Source organism: Muntiacus reevesi, chromosome 9 (assembly GCF_963930625.1).
Source record: "Muntiacus reevesi chromosome 9, mMunRee1.1, whole genome shotgun sequence".
Classification (NCBI taxonomy): domain Eukaryota; kingdom Metazoa; phylum Chordata; class Mammalia; order Artiodactyla; family Cervidae; genus Muntiacus; species Muntiacus reevesi.
The window spans coordinates 40,145,211-40,164,782 of NC_089257.1; the positions used below are offsets into that span (position 1 = coordinate 40,145,211).

The 19,572-nt window shown below is 38.8% G+C and overlaps 1 protein-coding gene across 3 annotated transcripts in view; it reads left to right on the forward strand.

Moving 5' to 3' along the window:
- The window catches only part of STIM1 (stromal interaction molecule 1), a 197,466-nt gene that overhangs the window by 133,635 nt on the left and 44,259 nt on the right, over window positions 1-19,572 (forward strand). For all 3 annotated transcript variants that reach the window (XM_065943987.1, XM_065943988.1, XM_065943989.1), the window contains exon 3: window positions 11,457-11,571. In XM_065943987.1, coding sequence (XP_065800059.1) covers window positions 11,457-11,571 — 115 coding nt within the window. The remainder of the gene's footprint in view (window positions 1-11,456; window positions 11,572-19,572) is intronic.

Consider the following 19,572-nt stretch of genomic DNA (forward strand, 5'->3'; position numbering starts at 1 on the left):
TTATCACCAGAGCCCATTTTTGGACATTTTTGTCACCTCAGGGAGAAAACCAGTACACGTTGGCTTTTGTCCTCCTGCCCTCCTATTCCCCTAGTCTTAATGTACTTTCTGTCTCTGAAGATTTGCTTATTCTAGACATTTCATATTTGAGTCATGTAATATGTGGTTCTTTGTGACTGGCTTATTTCACTTAATATAATGTTTTCCAGGTTCATCCATGTTATAGCATATATCAAAACTTCATTCCTTTTTATGGTTGAATAATATTCTATTGTATGGACATGCTACATTTTGCTATTCACTCATCAATTGATGGACATTTAAGTTGTTTCTACCTTTTGGCTGTTATGAATAATTCTGCCATGGTACAGTTTTTTTTGTGGACAGATTTTTAATGTTTTTATTTAAAATTTTAAAGAATTTTGTATTATTATTATTTTGTCCATGCCTTACAACTTCTGGGATCTTAGTTCCCCACATAGGGATAGAAGCCAGGCTGTGGCAGTGAAAGCACATAGTCCTTATGACTGGACTAACAGGGCATTCCCAGTGGACAGACATTTTTATTTCTCTTGAGTGTATACTTAGGAGTGGAATTGCTGGGTCTAGGTCATGTAGTAATTCTAGGTTTACTCTTTGAGGAACTGCCAGACTTTTTCCAAAGTGTCACTGAATGTTGTTACATTCATGTCAGCAGTGCATGAGGGTTCTAATTTCTCCATATCCTCACTAACACTTGTTTTTATCTGATTTTTAAAATTATAGCTATCCTAGTGGATGTGAAATAATATCTCATTATGGTTTTGATTTGCATTTCCTTGGTGATTAATTTTGCCAAACATCTTATCATGTGCTTATTGATCATTTCTATATCTTCCTTTGAGAAATTTTAAAACAAATTTATTTCATATTGGGCATAGTTGATTAAAAATTTTGTGTTAGTTTCAGGTATACAGCAAACTGAGTTAAACATATACATGTGTCTGTTGTTTTTCAAATTCTTTTCTTATTTAGGTTATTACATAATATTGAGTTGAGTTTCTTATGCTATTCTATAGGTTCTTGTTGGTTATCTATTTTAAATATAGCAGTGTGTACATGTCAATCCCAAACTCCCAATCTATCTCCCACCAAGCCTTCTCCCCTGGTAACTGTAAGTTCATTCTCTAAGTCTGTGAGTCTGTTTCTGTTTTGTTAATAACTTCACTTGTATAATTTTTTTTAGATTGTGCATATAAATGATATCATATGATATTTGTCTTTCTCTGTCTGACTTATTCACTCAGTATTGAATATGATAATCTTCAGGTCCATCCATGTTTTATTCATATCCTTTTCCCAGTTTTTAATTGGGCTCTTAGTCTTTTTATTATTGAGTTGTTAAAATTCTTTTTACATTCTAGATACAAGTCCCTCATCCCTTATGAGATGCATCCTCTGCAAATATTTTCCCAGTTTCCCACTTTTGTGATAGTGTCTTTTGAGTCACAAAAATTTTAAACTTCAATGAAGTCCAGTTTAATTTTTTTTTGTAATTGTTGTATGCTTTTGATGTCATATCTAAGAATCCATTGCCAAATCCAAGATCATGGTGATTTACCCTGATCTTTTCTTCTAAGAATTTTAAAGGCATCTGAAGCGTGCCATGACCCAAACTAGGTTCTAAACATCACCTCATCCAAAACCTGCTCTTTCCCCAACTTCATCATCTCAGTTGAAGGCAACTCCATTGTTTCCATTGCCTTGGCCAAAAAATACTATGAATCATCCATTAATTCCTCTCATGTACCATATCCATTGATAAATCCAGTGGGTTCTACCTTCAGAATGTATTCATTTCTCACCACTACTCCCCTGCAGGCACTGAGATGCAACAGCCTCCTAAAAAATCACCATGTCTATAATCTATTCTCAGTGTAGCAGCCAGAGAGCTTTAAAAAAATGTAAACGAGATCATTTCACTTCTCTGCTCAAAACACTGTTATAGCATCATTTCTCCTTTAGTGTCAAAGCCAAAGTTAACACAAGAGTCAGCAAGGTCCTATGTGACCTGGCTCCCACTTTTCATTAGGATCTCCTCCTCTTTATATAGCTCCCTTAGTTGTTTACGCCAGTCACACTCTGTGCTGTTTCTCAAAACATTCCTTTTTTTTTTTTTCCCCTATCTTAGGGCCTTGGTTCTAGCTCTTACCTCTGTCTGGAATATTCTTCCCCCAGATATCCTCTTTGATAAGTTCCTCATGTTTCCAAATATTTTGTGTTTTCTCATTCTTCTTACTAGTGAGGTCTTTCCCAGACTAAGCTACTTAAATATGAAATCTGCAAGTATACCCCATTTCTGGCACCTCAGTCATTGTTATGCTTTTTTATATATGTTATATGTATATATACATACTTTTTATATAATGTTATACATTAGACTTTTTTTTTTGTTTGCTTGTTTTTATTTTTAAGGGTGTAATTCCCTTCTGAATTCTATCATTTAATCCAAAAGGGCAAGGGAACTGTTCTGTTCACTGCTAACTCCCCAGGCACCTAGAACAGTGCCTGGCTCAGTGCTGGTACTCGATATATATTAAGTGAATGAATGAATTTATTTAAAAAATCTTTTTTTTATGTGGGTTCAAATTACTATCTGGCATCCCTTCCTTTTTTATAAGGTATGTCAACTAGCAATGAATTTTTCAGTGTTTGTTTTTCTTTATTATGCCTTTGCTTTTAAAAGATAGTTTTGCTGAATGCAGGATTCTTGGTTGACAGTTTTTTTTCTCTCAGCACTTTAAACTTGCAATCCCACTGCCTTCTAGCATCAATTGTTTTTTGTTTGTTTGTTTTTAACTTTTTATTTTGTATCAGAGTATAACTGATTAGCAATGTTGTGATCATTGCAGTTGGACAGCAAAGGGACTCAGCCATACATATATATGTATCCAGTCTCCCCCAAACTCCCCTCTCATCCAGGCTGCCACATAACATTGAGCAGAACTCCTTGTGCTATACAGTAGGTCCTTGTTGGTTATCCATTTTAAATATAGCAGAGTGTACCTGTCCATCCCAAACTCCCTAACTATCCCTTTCCCTTATCCTTCCCCCCTGGGAATCATAAATTTGTTCTCTAAGTCTGTGAATCTGTTTCATAAATAAGTTCATTTTTAGATTCTGCATATAAGGGATGTAATACAGTATTTCTCCTTCTCTGTCTGATTTACTTCATTCAGTATGACAACCTCTAAGTCCATCCATCTTGCTACAAATGAGTTATTTCATTCTTTTAAATGACCGAGTAATATTCCATTGTATATATGTATCACATCTTTTTTATCCATTTCTCTGTCAATGGACATTTAGGTTGTTAACATGTATTGGCTGTTGTAAATACATGTTAATGTTGTTAATTTTGTAAATACATTGGGGTGCATGTATCCTTTTGCACCACGCTTTTTCTCTGGATATATGGCATCCATTGTTTTTGATGTAGGCTATTGATTTTATTTAACTTCCTTGATGTATAATGAATTTTTTTTTTTTTTTTGCTGCTTTTAAGATTTTCTCTTTGCCTTTGGCTCTTAACATTTTCTGTGATGTGTCTGTTTGTGAATCTCTTTGCATTTATCCTGTTCTCTTCGAAGTTTGTTGAACTTTCTGGATGATTAGATTAATGCTTTTCAATAAACTCGGGAAATTCTCAGGTGTTATTTTTTTGTATTGGGTTGGCCAAAAAGTTTGTTTGGTTTTCCTGTGCTATGGAAAAACCCTAATTTTTTTCCCTGCTGCTTTCTCTTCTTCCTCTCCTTTTTCTTTTGGCCGTGTTCTGTGGCTTTCAGGATCTCATTTTCCTGACCAGGGATTGAATCCAGGCCACAGCAGTGAAAGCTCAGAATCCTAACCACTAGGCCACCAGGGAAATCCCCATCCTCACCTTTTGATCCTTCCATCATGCATGTGAACAAAATGGTATTCCACAGTCCTCTGAAACTGTTCATTTTTCTCATCCTTTTGTCCTGTCTTTTTTTGGATTGTGTAATAGTCTCTTTTAGTCCATCATCAAATTTGCTACTTCTGTCTTTTGCTGGTTCTGAGCTGCTGTTGAGCTCTTCTGAAATTTTCATTTTAATTACTGTATTTTTCAACTCCACAGCATTCCTTTGGTTCTTTTTTGTAATTTCTATCTGTTAACATTCCTTATTTAATGTGACATTGTCATCAAACATCCCCTTACTTCTTTACTTATGGTTTCCTTTTGTCTTTGAACGTATTTGTACTGGTTACTGTGAAGCCTTTTTCTATTAAGTTTGAAATTTGGTTGCTCTCACAATTTCTGTTGTGTGCTTTTTTTCTGGTGTATGGGTCACACTTCCTTGTTATTTTGCTTGCCATATATGTATATGGGGCAGGGGAGAAAGAGAGAGATATCTATATATGTATGTGTGTGTGTGTGATACACACACACGGGGTCCTCAGATAGTGCTAGAGGTAAAGAACCTGCCTGCCAATGTAGGAGACATAAGAAATGTGAGTTCAATCCCTGGGTTGATAAGATCCCTTGAAGGAGGGCACAGCAACACACTCCAGTATTCTTGCCTGGAGAATCCCACGGACAGAGGAGCCTGGTGGGCTCTAGTCCATGGGGTTGCAAAGAGTCAGACACGATTGAAGCAACTTAACTCACACACACACACACACACACACACACACACACACACACACATATACATACGTGCACAATATGTATGTTGTTAGAAAGTGGAGTTTTTGATAGTATACTGTAGCAACTTTGGCTACAACTCCCAACCCCTCTGAGGTTTATTATTATTTACTTGTTTGTTTGTTTGGTGACTAGAAAGATTATTTCAGTGGTCTATTCCTACCAACTCTTTATAATGTGAAGCCTCTGATGTTGCTTCTCAGAAGGTACAGCCTTGGATATACCCGCAGTCACCTTTGAATGGCAGTGGTTTTGGCAGGGCTGTCTTTGACTTTGTCTTTTCCTGGCCACACTCAGCTGTTAAGTGCTGTTAGTTGTCATCTGATTATTACTCTATTGCTTTCAACAATGCCCTGGGGCAGAAGTTTTCTCCACAGAATGATCCAATCATATTAGAGCTCCTTTGAAAGGATAGTTCCTGAGATCAGTGTTTGAGATTTGTTCCTACTCCAGGGGGGCTCCTCCCAACTGTTTCTTTTCTATGTTCTCATCAGCAAATTCTTTAGCCTACAGTTTAACCTATATCTCTAATGAATCCACCCATCTCCTCTCAATTGCCTTTCACTACAATTTTCACTGCTTTTCAGAGAGCCCTTAGTATTGAACTTCTTCACATTCTGTTGCAAAAAAAATAATTTCCTTTGGGGAAAGGTTAAAAACTCTCTGTTTAAACCCTGCTTCTCCCACGATGCAAAATCTCTGAGCTATGGTTCTGAAGTTGAAGGTCAGTTGATAATGGCTTCTCTTTGACACCCCTACCTTAGTAGCCGAGCATTTGATGGAAGGGTGGCAGTACCCTTCTTGGCTTACCTCTCCCAGAGTATTATTGCTGTCTTATAAGCTAGGAAAATGGCATGCCCCAATATCCTCTGTGGCTCTGCATCCAAGGTGAAGTCCCTGCCCCATAAGTGGGACCTAGGTGGAAGTAGGGAGGCCCACTTCTTTGCTGGATTCTTCTAGAACTTAGCTTTAGCAACAGATAACTGAAGATGGGAGAAGACATGCTGTCATCTGCTTCTCTTAGGCAGATAGCCTTCCAACTGGGAGCCTGGGAAAGAGGGAGCCTTCTGTTCTTGGCTGCACCAGTCTGGAATGGAGTTTCTGTCTTACTGATTTGAAAGTGGGGAGGAAGAGAGAGAGCACATGTTAATTAAAGTACTACAGACTGTCACTCTTCTTCCTGAGTTTTAGTAGATCTTGATGTTTCTTCATTTGCCGTATGTCCTAGGACCATTTCTAGAGACTTTAAATGATTGCTGTTAGAAAGTAATTTTTGCCACTTTTACTGGAGAGTGGGTCTATAGAGCTCCTTACACTGTCAAGCCAAAAGTGAAGTCGCTCAGTTGTGTCCGACTCTCTGCGACCCCGTGGACTGTAGCCCACCAGGCTCCTCTGTCCATGGGATTGTCCAGGCAAGAATACTGGAGTGGGTTGCCATTTCCTTCTCCAGGGGATAGTCCCAAACCAGAGATCGAACCCAGATCTCCTGCCATTGCAGGCAGACGCTTTAACCTCTGAGCCACCAGGGAAGCCCCAAAGTCCCCTCTAACTCATCAGTTTTTAAAAACATTCTTACCTATAGCACATTCTGTACCATGCTGTGTATTCATCCTATGTAAATATAGCAGTGGCGGTTTAGTTGCTAAGTTATGTCCAACTCTCACAACCTCATGGACTGTAGCCCCTTAGGCTCCTCTATCCATGGGATTTCTCCAGCAAGAATACTGGAGTGAGTTGTGATTTCCTTCTCCAGGGGATCTTCTTAACCCAGGGATCAAATCCAGGTATCCTGCATTGCAGGCAGTCTCCTGCCTTGCAGGCTGATTTTTTACACATTGAGCCAGTAGGGAAGCCCAAATATAGCAGAATTGATCCCAATTAAGAAGATAATCCTTTCTCTCTGGGGAAATATTTTTAGTGATCCATCTTCATCCCCCTCTCATAAGAATCCCCAGGCAGTAGTCCTTGGCTTGTTTTTGGATACTTTGGTCCTGATAGTTTTCAAGACTGGAGATGTTAAATTTATTAGTCTTTACCATCCTGGCCAGGTACTTAGCAAGTTGCAACTTTAGATGCTACCTCTAAGGTTTGATCTGCATCATATGACCAATGTCATGGCCTGAGGACATCAAGGAGAATTCCATGACAAGGACTAAACTATATTATTGACCTCAGAGAGATTCTCTGTACCTGCATATGTGCTGGGTACAAGATATATGGAAGTGAATGGTAAAGTTGCTGCCTAGAAAATGTTCCTTTGGTTGTGGAAATAGCTGTGTAAACAGATAAGGATATAAAAAGGATAAGTGGATATTATGATGAGTCACAGAAGAGGAAGAGTTAAGTTAGTTTTACCCATGTACAGAGTTGCTAATGTGTCATTTGAATCTGAAAAGATGATTTGGAATGATTAGGAGGAGAGTGTTTTAGCTAAGGGAATAGTATGTGCAAAGATGTGAGACCTGTCAAGAGCCTGGTACTTTCAGGGAATTTCAAGTATTTCATTATCACTGGGGATGGGAAGAAGTGACAGTTGATATGGCAAATAAGGCAGGTAGGGTCTTGCCAAGGTTGTGAAATTTCTATTTTAAATGAAGTTAAAGCTTTCAAAATAAGAATCTTTGAATAAAATAGAAAGGGCCTTAGAAGGCAGTAGCTTACAGTGCCTTGTCTGTTGCTGATTGCTTGGCACATGGTCTTGATATATTGAATAACAAGTACTTAGGACCTATCTGTCTTCTACCTCTTTTGTTTCTTCTTTACACATGAGAGATCAGCATCATTGTAATAGTGGGCTTCAGGATTGAGTGTTCTTAGTATCCTTATGTTCCTCTTATAGTATATTAAATGTATTAATATTTAGTGGAGCTCAGTTCATACATATGAGAGCTTATTTTGTGCCAGGTACTATTCTAAGTTCTTTATGTGAATTAATCCATTTATAATACTGACTCCAGAACCAAGCTTGAAACCATCATGTTATATTGAACCCAAGCCAGTATAATCCCCTGACTCCTAGATGAATATCTTTGTTTTAGATTGGCTGGCAATTTGGGGACACTTTTCTTTCTTCTGTATAGTAGACATAATATGCATTGACTACCAATTGTAAACTACGCATTCTTCTGGGTCTTGTAGGGCAAGCTCAAGTGAGAGACGCTCATTCAGTTATTTAATAACCACATACCCTGCTCTGTGCCAGGCTGTATGCCTGGAGGTTGGCTTACAGAGCTGAATTACTTATTTATTTAGGTGTTCCAGAGAATTTGCAAGGTGCTGGATAAAGAGATAAATGACAAAAAAAATATAGTTTCTATATTTGAGTTGCTTAGGGGGAGTAAAAGGGGAGTAATTAAATAGCAATTATGGTATAATGGGATAAGTACTGTCATAGATGTATGACCCTGAGAACTAAGAGAACAAATAGGAAAGGGCAATTAACTTGCTTGGGAAAGATCTGGAAAACTTCACAGAAACAGAGACTTTTTCTTCAGCAGATGGAAGAGAAGATATATTTTAAATGGAGCACCTTGTGTAAAAGCTTAGAAGTATAAAGGAGCATGGTTTGTTCAAGGAACCTGAAGTGGCTTGATGTATCTAGAGCAAATGTTGGCAGACTTTTTCTATAAACCGCCAGATATAGTCAATATTTTAGGCTTTCCTATCCATATAATCTCTGTCACAACAACTCAGTTCTGCCTTTGAAGCATGAAAGCAGCTGTGGACAGTGCATAAATGAATGATGTGTCTGTATTCCAAAAAAACTTTATTTACAAAAACAAGCAACAAGATGGATTTGACCCACAACTGTAGTTTCCTGACCCCTGACCTGGAGTGTAGATGTCTGATAGGGAGGGAGAATGGCCAGAAAACTGACTGAGAAGTTACTCTATGGGCCAGATTGGAACAGGCCTTGAATGTAAGCCCAAGAAGCTAGGGCTTTATCCTGGAGGTTATGGGGAGTCATGAGGTTTTAAGTAGGTATGTTGGTATAATTAGACTTGTACTTTACAAATCTCATTTTGGTGAGTAGTATGGTAGATAGGCTGGCAGTTGTATGACTAGATGTACAAAGGTGAGTGAGAAATGACTGTCTTCTCCCTTACCTTGAGCAAAAGCTTCTGGTCTCACTGAAAACAGACACTTCACCCCAGTATTCACCCATGTTCACGTCCCAGCATTCAGTACCAATGGTGTGCAGAACTGTTGTAGCTAAAATTTGTCGTGGGTCCTTGCTAGATATTCAAGTGGTAAACAAGAGTAGGGAAGCTTCTCAGATCTGAGGTATGTGTGTTGTGGGTTATTAACATTGTATGTATGGAGAAGTGAGAGGGCAGGTGGTGTGGTGTGGTTTGGGAAACATGGGGGGTGAGCATTGGGGAGCAAGGTGAAAGGGGGAAGGAGGAGTAATTGCTTCCAGGGAAGAACCCAGGAGGCCTGCCTGATTCCTGCATCCAAAGATGTGCTGTTCCTCTTCCAGCTTTACCTCAGTGAATTCTGTTCCCTAATGAAGCTGGATGGACCTATTTTGTTGGGAATTCTGGAGAGGTGTCTCCCTTCCTGTCTGCTCTCGCCCATACCCCTTCACTACTGCTTCACTTGGGATGGGGTTGCATGCTTTGTACCACTGCCAGGGAAATCACTTTTCTGAGCTCACAGAACTAAATATACCTAGTGACAACTGGTCCCTTGGCTCTTCAGAGTGCTGCTGAGCTCCAGCTCTCGCCAGTGCTGCATTCCCCCTGGTGAGGCAGGACTCTCACGGAGCCTCTTAGACCTTCCTGACAGAAGAGCCACTTGTTCTGAGTCCGAGATAATAAATCCTTGTTGTGGGAGCTGCGAGTTGCAGCTCTTTGGTTTTGTTTTTGCTTTTTTATTGCTTTTAAACTTTGTCTTAAATTAGACTTTAGCTATTAGCTGAATGTGGGACAGTTCAGAGTGATATGGGATAATGCCTGCTTCAAGTATATTGGACCTCAGAGTTCTGGTTCTATACAACATTTTCCAATGCTGTGTTTATAGCTAGGGAACTGGGACTGTCTATCAAAGAGTATACAGTTTGGAAGGGAAGATAGACCCATAACAGGACTGATGACAGTATACACAGGGGCCATAGGAGCACAGAAGTATCGTCTATGATCAAGAAGCCCTCATTATCTTCCTCAGTACCCACTCCCCCTCCTCTAAGCTGCCCAACTGTGACATCATATTGTTTGATATAGACAGTTAATTTTTTCTTAATTTTAAGTAAAATTTAAACAAAAGCATCTTTATAAAATGTTGCATTATAATATTAGTTTTTAATGAGCAATCTACATAAACACAATGTGCTTGCTATGCAAGCACAGTCTTATGACAAGTCCCTTAGCCACCACCCTCCCTTCCCATCAAACTGCAGCCCTTAAGCCTCTCCTAAATAAAATTCTAGAGTTGTCACTGGAGTTCAGTGTTCCTAGACCTTTAGGTTGTTTTTTTAAAGAGAGTTGGACTTTTTGGGTGAAATTTGATTTTTTAAGTATAGTTTCAATTTATAAGATGCTCTGTGGGCTATTAAAAGACATGTGCAAAGGCAGTTTATGACTTCTGCAAACATAACTTATTTGATCCTTACCACACGCAAGTGAGAGGGATAATTAGCCCTCATTTTGAGGGGAAAACAGGCTCAGAGATGCTGAGTCGCTTGCCCCAAAGTCACACAGGAAATGGCCTGTTTCTATAGATTCTCTTTATATTTACAGTACATTCCTTTCCTATCTTAAGGCTTGATGGCTGCAGCCCCACTTCTTTATTCTGTAAAGAGGTTCCACTCAGCATCTGGCCCTTCCTTTAGGTATAGCTTCCATCAGCCTACGTTCGTCACTTGACCCCCTCTTCTTGCACAGCTCCTCTGTGTCCACTTGGCATCAGATGAAGTAACTCAAAAACTGGGGGCTAGAGTAACCTAAAGTCACAGTTACTCACTTGTCTGACTCCTGGACTGGAAGACTCAGACATCTGGGCCTGACTCAGACATTGCTAGCTCTCTATAGTCTCTGCAAATGACCTCTCCAGAATGACAGATTCAGGGTGGCCAGGCTTCTTACATGTTGGCTTAGTGCTCCCAAGGCATGTGTCCCAAAGGGAAGTGAGCCAGGTGGAATCTATATTGCCTTTTCTAACCTAGCCTGGGAAGTCATTCAACATCATTACTGCCACATTCTGTTTTTTAGAAGATGAGTCACTAATGTCAGTCTATGTTCAAGGGGAGAGTTCGACTTTTGTGGGAGGATTGCCAAAGATTTGAGGACATATTTTAAAATCTTCACAGCAAGTAATTTAATCTCTTTAAACTTAATGTTTTGAGGCAAAATTTGGGGCAAATTGTGTTCTTGTAGAGTATTACTGTTCTCATTTGTAAGATAGGTATGATATAAGCCATTGGTTGTGAAGATTAAATGAGAAAATAGAAGCTCTTGGAATGTTGCTTAGTGTATAAATAAGTGCTCAAAAGTTGTTGATTCCTCTTCCTTTTTCCATGGTTAAAAAATATGAGGAAGGAATTTCTTATTTTATATTTTTTTCTTGAGTGAAACATGTAACAAAGAAGAAAAGGCAGTCTGGTTGGCAAGTAGGACATATTCCCATGGAAGGAAACATAGATGATGTGATACATTTGTATATCCGGCAGATGGGTTGTGCTGTGACCTGTGAGGAGATCTTAGTGGGGTGGCACCCAGGTGTCTCTTGTGACTTGTGTGCTTTTCCCTTGCAGTTCCTGAGGGAAGACCTCAATTACCATGACCCAACAGTGAAACACAGCACCTTCCATGGTGAGGATAAGCTCATCAGCGTGGAGGACCTGTGGAAGGCATGGAAGTCTTCAGAAGGTAATCAATAGCTTGGTTGTCAGTCCTAGTTCCTGGAAGGTTTAGAGAAGAGAGAAGAAGATGGGTAGCAATTTGACTTTAAAAGGACATGAATAAAAATGCTTAGTAAAGAGCAAACTACGGAAATGGTTCTGCATCCAGTCACTGAAAAGAGACTGTATCGAGACTGAATAACACTGAGTAGAGTCACTGTGCTGAGAATGGGGAAAGATGCTCCAAAGAGAGTTGGGTTTGTTCTTTAGTAGAATTCTTACTGAAAACCATCGTATTTCCCTACCCCTGTCTTCACCAGCTCCCCCTATCCCCCAACTTTGGCTGCTTCATCTCCAGAGACAGGGAGCCTGCTGGGTTTTTGAAGCAGCCCTTTTCTTCTGAAGATCCCACACTTGGTCCTGGCTCTGCTGAGTCCTGGATGATTCAAAGGTTGGGTCAAAGTACAGTTAAGACTCTCTCTTGAGTCTTCTCTTCCAGGTAAAATAGGTCTAGTTAGAAGAAAGCTTTTCTTTTTTTTTTCCATCCTACTCTTCATCTTGGTCTCCTTCATGTAGACACTTTCATTAATGTCTTTCTTAGATCATGGCTCCTATAGTTGAACGCAGATCTGTAGGTGTGGTTTGATCAGCACAGAACTGCCCTGTAAGTCTGTTAATGCAGTCTGATTAGCTACTGGTATCTTCAGCAGCCATATTACTCTGCAGACTCATGTTGAACTTATTAAAGCTTTAGTTCTTTAGATTCTTTTCTTGTGTAAGACTGCTAAACTATGATTGAGCGCTCAGTCTTTCAGTCGTGTCTGACTCTTTGTGACCCCATGGATTGTAGCTCGCCAGACTCCTCTGTCCATGGAATTTTCCAAGCAAGAATACTGGAGTAGGTTGCTATGCCCTCCTCCAGGGGATCTTCCTGACCCAGGAATTGAACTCGCATCTCTTGCATCTCCTGTATTGGTCAGTGGATTCTTTACTCCTGGGCCACTTGGCAAACCCCACTAAACTAAGAGTACCTTTTCTTTGGGGAGGGGTTGTTTTTCCTAGAGCATTTGCTTCAGAATTCCAAATGAAAGAGCATGTCTAACTGTGTGAGACTTCACAGGGAAGGGAAAAAAAAGTGCTTTAGCCTCCTTTCTATTTGTGTCTGTGGCTAGAGTGTCCTTTGATATCTTGACGCTAAGAAGAATTAAACATAAGTGACCACCAGGGTCTGTGGTTTTTCAGATGAGGAGCCTTAGGCCTAGATTTATTAAGTTATTTGTTCATTGTATTTAGTAAATAGCGGAGCCAGGGCTTAGACCTGGGCCTTCTGCACTCTAGGCCATTGTTTTTCCATACCACCTTGGTTGAAAGCACTAATCTGGCTGTAGAGAAGATCAGTTTTGGTAGGAATGAAGCAGTTTCTATTTTTGTTTAAATTCTTACCTAGGATTATGGAATTTCAGTTCTGGAAGGGATCATCTATAATGTAGATGGAAAACATTAGATTTAAACAGGAAGATCTAGATCCTAATCCTGATTGTAGGATGGACAGGCTGATACTTCCTGTTAACTCTATTTTTTAAAAAAATCAGTTTAGAAGAATCATAACTTAGCTATATACATACTTACTGGAAATCATTAGAAGTTGAGTTCCTTGGGGTGCTTTTGTTTAATAGCTCCTGAGCAATTCAGGCTGTCTACTGATGAGAGATCAAGCACAGAAATGATATTTGGAATGATACCAGCATCGCCAGGAAAAATCTTCTAACACTACCATTTAATTTTAGTTTTCTTCTTTTTCTGTAATAACTTGAGGCCATGGCGCCTGGGTTTTAAGAGTGGTTGTCATAAGTAAGAACTTAGAATGAAAGATGGCAGGGAGAACATTCCTGGCCTTTTCTGAAAGCCACAGAGAAGAACTGGGAAGGAAAAGTGACCAAGAGAATGCAGAAACAGAGGGACTAAATCATAATATTAGAAAACAGCTCAAGACAATTTTCTGGTAAGGACTTTATTTCTGGACTTAGCAACTAATTGAAACACTTCCAAGCCTGTTCTAAATGACAGGAAGATGGAAGATGATGGAGTGAGTTTTTAAGAGTTGGTACCCATCGCTGATGATCAGAGAAAAACATTTCAATGCACAGTGATGTTGCTCATAGTTAAGCTAGAAATGATACATACATACAGTTTTTGGATTTGCTTACCATATTTCATGCCTGATGGTTTGACAGACTAAAAGTGAGAATCTTATGTACTATTTCTCCAAACAATTTGTTTCATTATTCCAAGTAAAGCTCCTATTTACTCTGGAGTTACAATTTCCAGGGCTACGAAAAGCGTGTACTATTCTGGCACTGGCTCAAACTTGCTGGCCTGGGTTTTGCTAGATGGTGTAGTTATCAGCAGTGGTCATTTCTATTCAGAACATTAGCTGACTAATGTCAGTACCGTCTATGTGATTAGTGTTGTTAACATTTTCTGACTAATGTTGGAGCCAGTCTTTTCTCTGTGTTATTTAGATTTAAGCCAAAAAGCCCGATAATTTCTGCATTAGCCAGCTCTGAACTTTAGTAATAAAAACAACAATAACAACTAAAAAACTGATATTTAACATGTGCTAGTGAGAGTTGGACTGTGAAGAAAGCTGAGAGCTGAAAAATTGATGCTTTTAAACTGTGGTGTTGGAGAAGACTCTTGAGTGTCCCTTGGACTGCAATGAGATCCAATCAGTCCATCCTAAAGGAGATCAGTCCTGGGTGTTCATTGGAAGGACTGATGCTGAAGCTGAAACTCCAATACTTTGGCCACCTCAAACGAAGAGTTGACTCATTGGAAAAGACCCTGATGCTGGGAGGGATTGGGGGCAGGAGGAGAAGGGGACGACAGAGGATGAGATGGCTGGATGGCATCACCAACTCTATGGACATGAGTTTGAGTAAACTCCAGGAGTTGGTGATGGACAGGGAGGCCTGGCGTGCTGCGATTCATGGGGTCACAAAGAGTCAGACAGGACTGAGCGACTGAACTGAACTGAACTGAGGCAATGTTCTGAGTGATTTACGTATATTAACTCATTTATTTCTTACAAAAAGCTTATGAAGTACACTTATCACAATTGTCTCCATGTACAGATGAGGAAGATGAAGCAGAGAGAGTCATTAAGTGAAATAATGTAATGCAATTTTGTTACTCACTATCCAGGGTTAGTGCAGACTTCATAAGAAAAGGCTCAGTACCTAACAAGACTACTCTCACTTCAGGCACCAAACTATTAATAGCTGTAAACTTTAGGTGTTTCCAGACCACCTGTGCTCTGACTAACTGGCTACAAAAGCAGGGGTTCCAACAGTCCCCTCAGGTTTAATAATTTACTAAATGACTGTCAGGATTCAGAGAAGTGCTATGCTTATGATTATAATTTTATTATAAAGGTTAAAAATTAGGACCAGCAAAAGGAAGACAGATACCCGTATGGCAAGGTCTTGTAGGGTCCTGAATGTGGAGCTTCTGTGCCCTTTCCCCATGGAATCAGAACACATTACCCTCCTGGCACGTGAGTCATAGTGCAACCATGAAGCTCAACTGAGCTTCATTGTCCAGAGTTTTTATTGGGGTATCCTATAATATATTAATATAATATAATATGTTATAATATAAGGAACTTCCCTGGTGGCTCAGACGGTAAAGCGTCTGTCTGCAATGGGGGAGACCTGGGTTCAATCCCTGGGTCAGGAAGATCCCCTGGAGAAGGAAATGGCAACCCACTCCAGTACTCTTGCCTGGAAAGCCCCATGGATGGAGGAGCCTGGTAGGCTACAGTCCATGGGTTCACAAAGAGTCGGACACGACTGAGCTACTTCACTTTCAGTTTCATAATATAAGCATGATTGATTGACCACATGATTGAATTCAATCTCCAGCTTCCTGTTCCTCGCCAAAGGTTAGACTGATATCACTTGGCTCAAAGTCCCAATGCTTTAGTTACATGGTTGATCTTTCTGGTGACCAGCCCCCATTCAGAGTTCTCTTATTAGCATGAACTCAAGTGTGATCCAGAGCCCACCACAAATAACAAAGATACTCCTATCATCAAGGAAATTGACCTTAAGACAAAAATCAGCCAAATTCTTTATTATACACAAGTGAGTAAGTAAGTAAGGGAGAGCTGAACTAGTAGGGCTGAGAAAGAGTTCAGAACAAGGGCAACTCCAGGGATCCCAGCAGCCGGGACTAGGGAATTGGCCTCTTCTAATGTAACTGTCATATGACTCAGCTATATTCATTTTTAATCTCTAAATGTCTTTGTTCAAGAGTCAGATATGGTAGAGGGGGAATCAGATTAGCATAGTTTGGATCATAGACTTATGTATGATAGTGATAGAGAGTATGTGTGTGTGTGGGAGGGTGGTGCTGGAGGGTGCTGTAAATTAGAATTCCTTTAAGATCTTTGAGGTAAAGGGGAGTGGCAGTTATTTAATGGAAGAGAAGCTGAGTGAATTTTGTAGATTCTTTGAGAAATAGAATTGTTGTTTGTTTGTTTGAGCCAGTAGAAACAGTAACTATGCCCTTTGTAGTAAGGGGAGGCATTGACCCAAGAGGATTCCCTTCTAAAGCATGGCTTCCATTCTTCTAAACAAAGTGTGCTGTTTTACTGTTTCTTCTCCCTTTCCCTTAACATGACATTTAAAAAGATGTTGTCTGCTGAACAAAGCATATTTCGTAATAATTTCTTTACCCATTTTTATGAATCAAAAGCACCTTAACTATCAAGTTTGATTCTAAGGAATATGATTCCAGATAAAAGCAAAAGAACTTGGTATTCTAGTATCACTCAGGACTTTGTCTTGAGAGGATGTTTGTTTTCTACTAGGCTTTTGGAAATAAGAAAATAAGCTGTCTGTCCTCCTGTACTATCTGTGCTGTTTGTTGTAGGACAGGATTTTTTACAGGAGCAGTAGAGCAATATTGGAGAACCAGAAGGGTTTCAGGAAGAAAATTCAGCAGAACTGGCCTCACTGTTGACATAACACAGGGGACCAGGTGGCTTTGGAATTTAGCATAAACCATTTCAGAAGTCAGATCAATATAAAAGAGCAGACATCCCCTTTTTGCTTTTACATAAACCTGAGAGAGATCTATTTATTCTGTTATTTTAGCTATTTATAAGTTACTTTGCTAAGTGAATCTTCAAGTCATTTAGTTAAATTCCTCAACCATTAGTTGTTTGTTGCTGCAGTTTTTGGGGAAAAAAGATACACTTGACTTTTTCTTTCTCTTACATTCTTTCAGGTATAAATACAAAATGACTGTGATAAGTATCACTGTATCAATGCTGGTTGTATTTTGTTATCTAAAAAAAAATGAACAAACCACAGTCATTTTCTATTTATATTAATAGCCACTGGAGGGTAAAAATGTCCTACTTATATCCCCATTTAATAAAGGAAACTGAGCATCTCTCACCTGTTTCTGTTCCCAAGTCCAGAGGATTCTACCTCTTTAATATATTTTATGATACTGTTTTCACTCAACTACTTCTTCTGAAGGAGATTTATTGAGTTGTAATTGACAATAAAATAAGGTATAGTTAAAGTGTACAGTTTTCAAAGTTTTGACACATGTATACAATGGTGAAACCATCACCACAATCAAGATAGTGAATATATTCATCACTCCTACAATTTTTCTCACAGTCCTTTGTGATCTCTCCCTTCCTACCTCTCAGACAACTACTGATCTTCTTTCAGTCACTATAGGCTTGTTTGCATTTTATAGAATTTTCCATACATGGAGTCATATAATAGGTACTTTAAATATGTACTTCTTTCACTTAGTGTAGTTGTTTTGAGATTCATTCATGTTGTTGCATATATAACTATTTTATTTTTATTGCTAAATAGTATAACAGTCCATTGTCTAAATATACCACAAATTATTTATCCATTCACCTACTGATAGACATTTGAGTTATATCCAGTTTTTGGTTCTTATAAATAAAGCTTCTATGAACATGCACATACAAGTTTTCCTATGGACATATATTTTCTTTTCTCTTAGGTAAGTATCTAGGAGTGAAATGGCCAGATCATTTGGTAGGTATATATTTTTAAAAAACTGTCAGATTGTCTTCAAAGTAGTTGTATCATTATACATTCCCACCAGTAGTGTATGACTTGCAGTTCTTCCACATCCTTGCTAGCACTTGGTATGATCAGTCTTTCTTTTTTTTTTTTTAAAGTATTTATTTATTTGGCTGTGCTGGGTCTTAGTTGCAGCACATGGGATCTTTAGTTGTAGCATGTGAACTCTTAGTTGCGGCATGTGGGATCTAGTTCCTTGACCAGGGATCGAACCCTGGGCCCCCTATCATAAGAGCTTGGAGTCTTAGCCTCTGGACCACCAGGGAAGTCCCTGGTCAGTCTTTTAAATGTTAGCTATTCTAACAGTGTAGTGTTGTTTCAGAGTGATTTTATTTTGCATTTTCCTGATGATTAATGATATTGGGGATCTTTTCATGTGCTAAAGTTGCCATTCACATGTCTTCTTTGGTGGATTATCTGTCCAAATTCTATGTCTATATTTTAATTGGCTTGTGGGTTTTTTTTTTTTTTAATTGTTGAGCTTTAAGAATCCTTTATATATTCTGGATATAAATCCTTTATGAAAAAAAAATCCTTTATAAGATATATGCTTTGTAAAGATTTTCTCCAGTCTATAGTTTGTCTTATCATCCTGTTAACAGTATCTTTTAAAGAGTAGAAAGTTTTACTTTTTATGAAGTTTAATTTATCAGTTAGTTTTTTTATGGATCATGCTTTTGGTGTCATTTGTAAGAAATTTTTGCTTAATCCACACTTATGCAAGCATTTTCTACTATATTTCTTTCTAGAAGTTTTATAGTTTTAGGTTTTACATTTAGGCTTATGATCTGTTTTGCATTAATTTTTGTATATGGTGTTAAGTATGGATTTTAGTTACTTTTGTGCTTATGGATGTCCCAGTTGTTCTAGAACCATTTGTTGAAAATTCTGTCTTTTCTCCACTGCATTGCCTTGCACTTTTTGTGAAATATCAGTTGTCCATAGAAGTGTGGGTTTACTTATGGGCTCTGTTCTGTCTACTGATCTATTTGTCTTTATGTCAGTACCATGGCATTTTGATTACAATAGTCTTATAGTAATTCTTTCAGTCAGATAATGTTAGCTCTCCTACTTTGTTTTTCTTTTTCAAAATTGTTTTGGCTGTTTGTCCTCAATTCAGCTTGTCAATTTCTACAAAAAAATCCCTATGGGATTTTATCTGTAGATCAGTTTGTGAGAGCTGACATCTTAACAACATTTAGTTTTCTGACCTATGGACAGAGTATATCGCTGCATTTGTTTAGGAGGTACATTTTCTCTCAGTATGTTTTTTAAAATTAATTAATTAGCTTATTTGGTTGTGCCGGGTCTTAGTTGTGGCATGTGGGATCTAGTTCCCTGACCAAAAATTGAATCCAGGCCCCCTATATTGGGAGCTTGGAATCTTAGCCACTAGACCACCAGGGAAGTCCCTCTCAGGATCAGTTTTCAGGATAGAAATCTTTCATATCTTTTGTTGGATTTATTTCTATGCATTTCACAGGCTTTGATTGTATTGTGAGTCGTATTTTTTAAATTGTGGTAAAATATACATAACATAAATTTTACTATTGTGTGTGTGTATGCTCAGTCACTCAGTCATGTCTGACTCTTTGCAACCACTTAGACTGTAAGCCTCCCAGGCTTCTCTGTCCATGAAGTTTTCCAGGCAAGAATACTGGAGTGGGTTGTCATTTCCTACTCCAGGGGATCTTCCCAACCCAGGGATCAAACCCCTGTCTCTTGTGTCTCCTTCACTGGCAGGTGGATTCTTTACCACTGTGCCACTTGGCCACCCCAAATTTTACTGTTAAGTGATGTTAAAAATTTAATTTTGGGTTGTTGCTTTATAAGAAAAACATAATTGATTTTATATATTGATCTTGTACTCTGCAATCTTGCTAAAC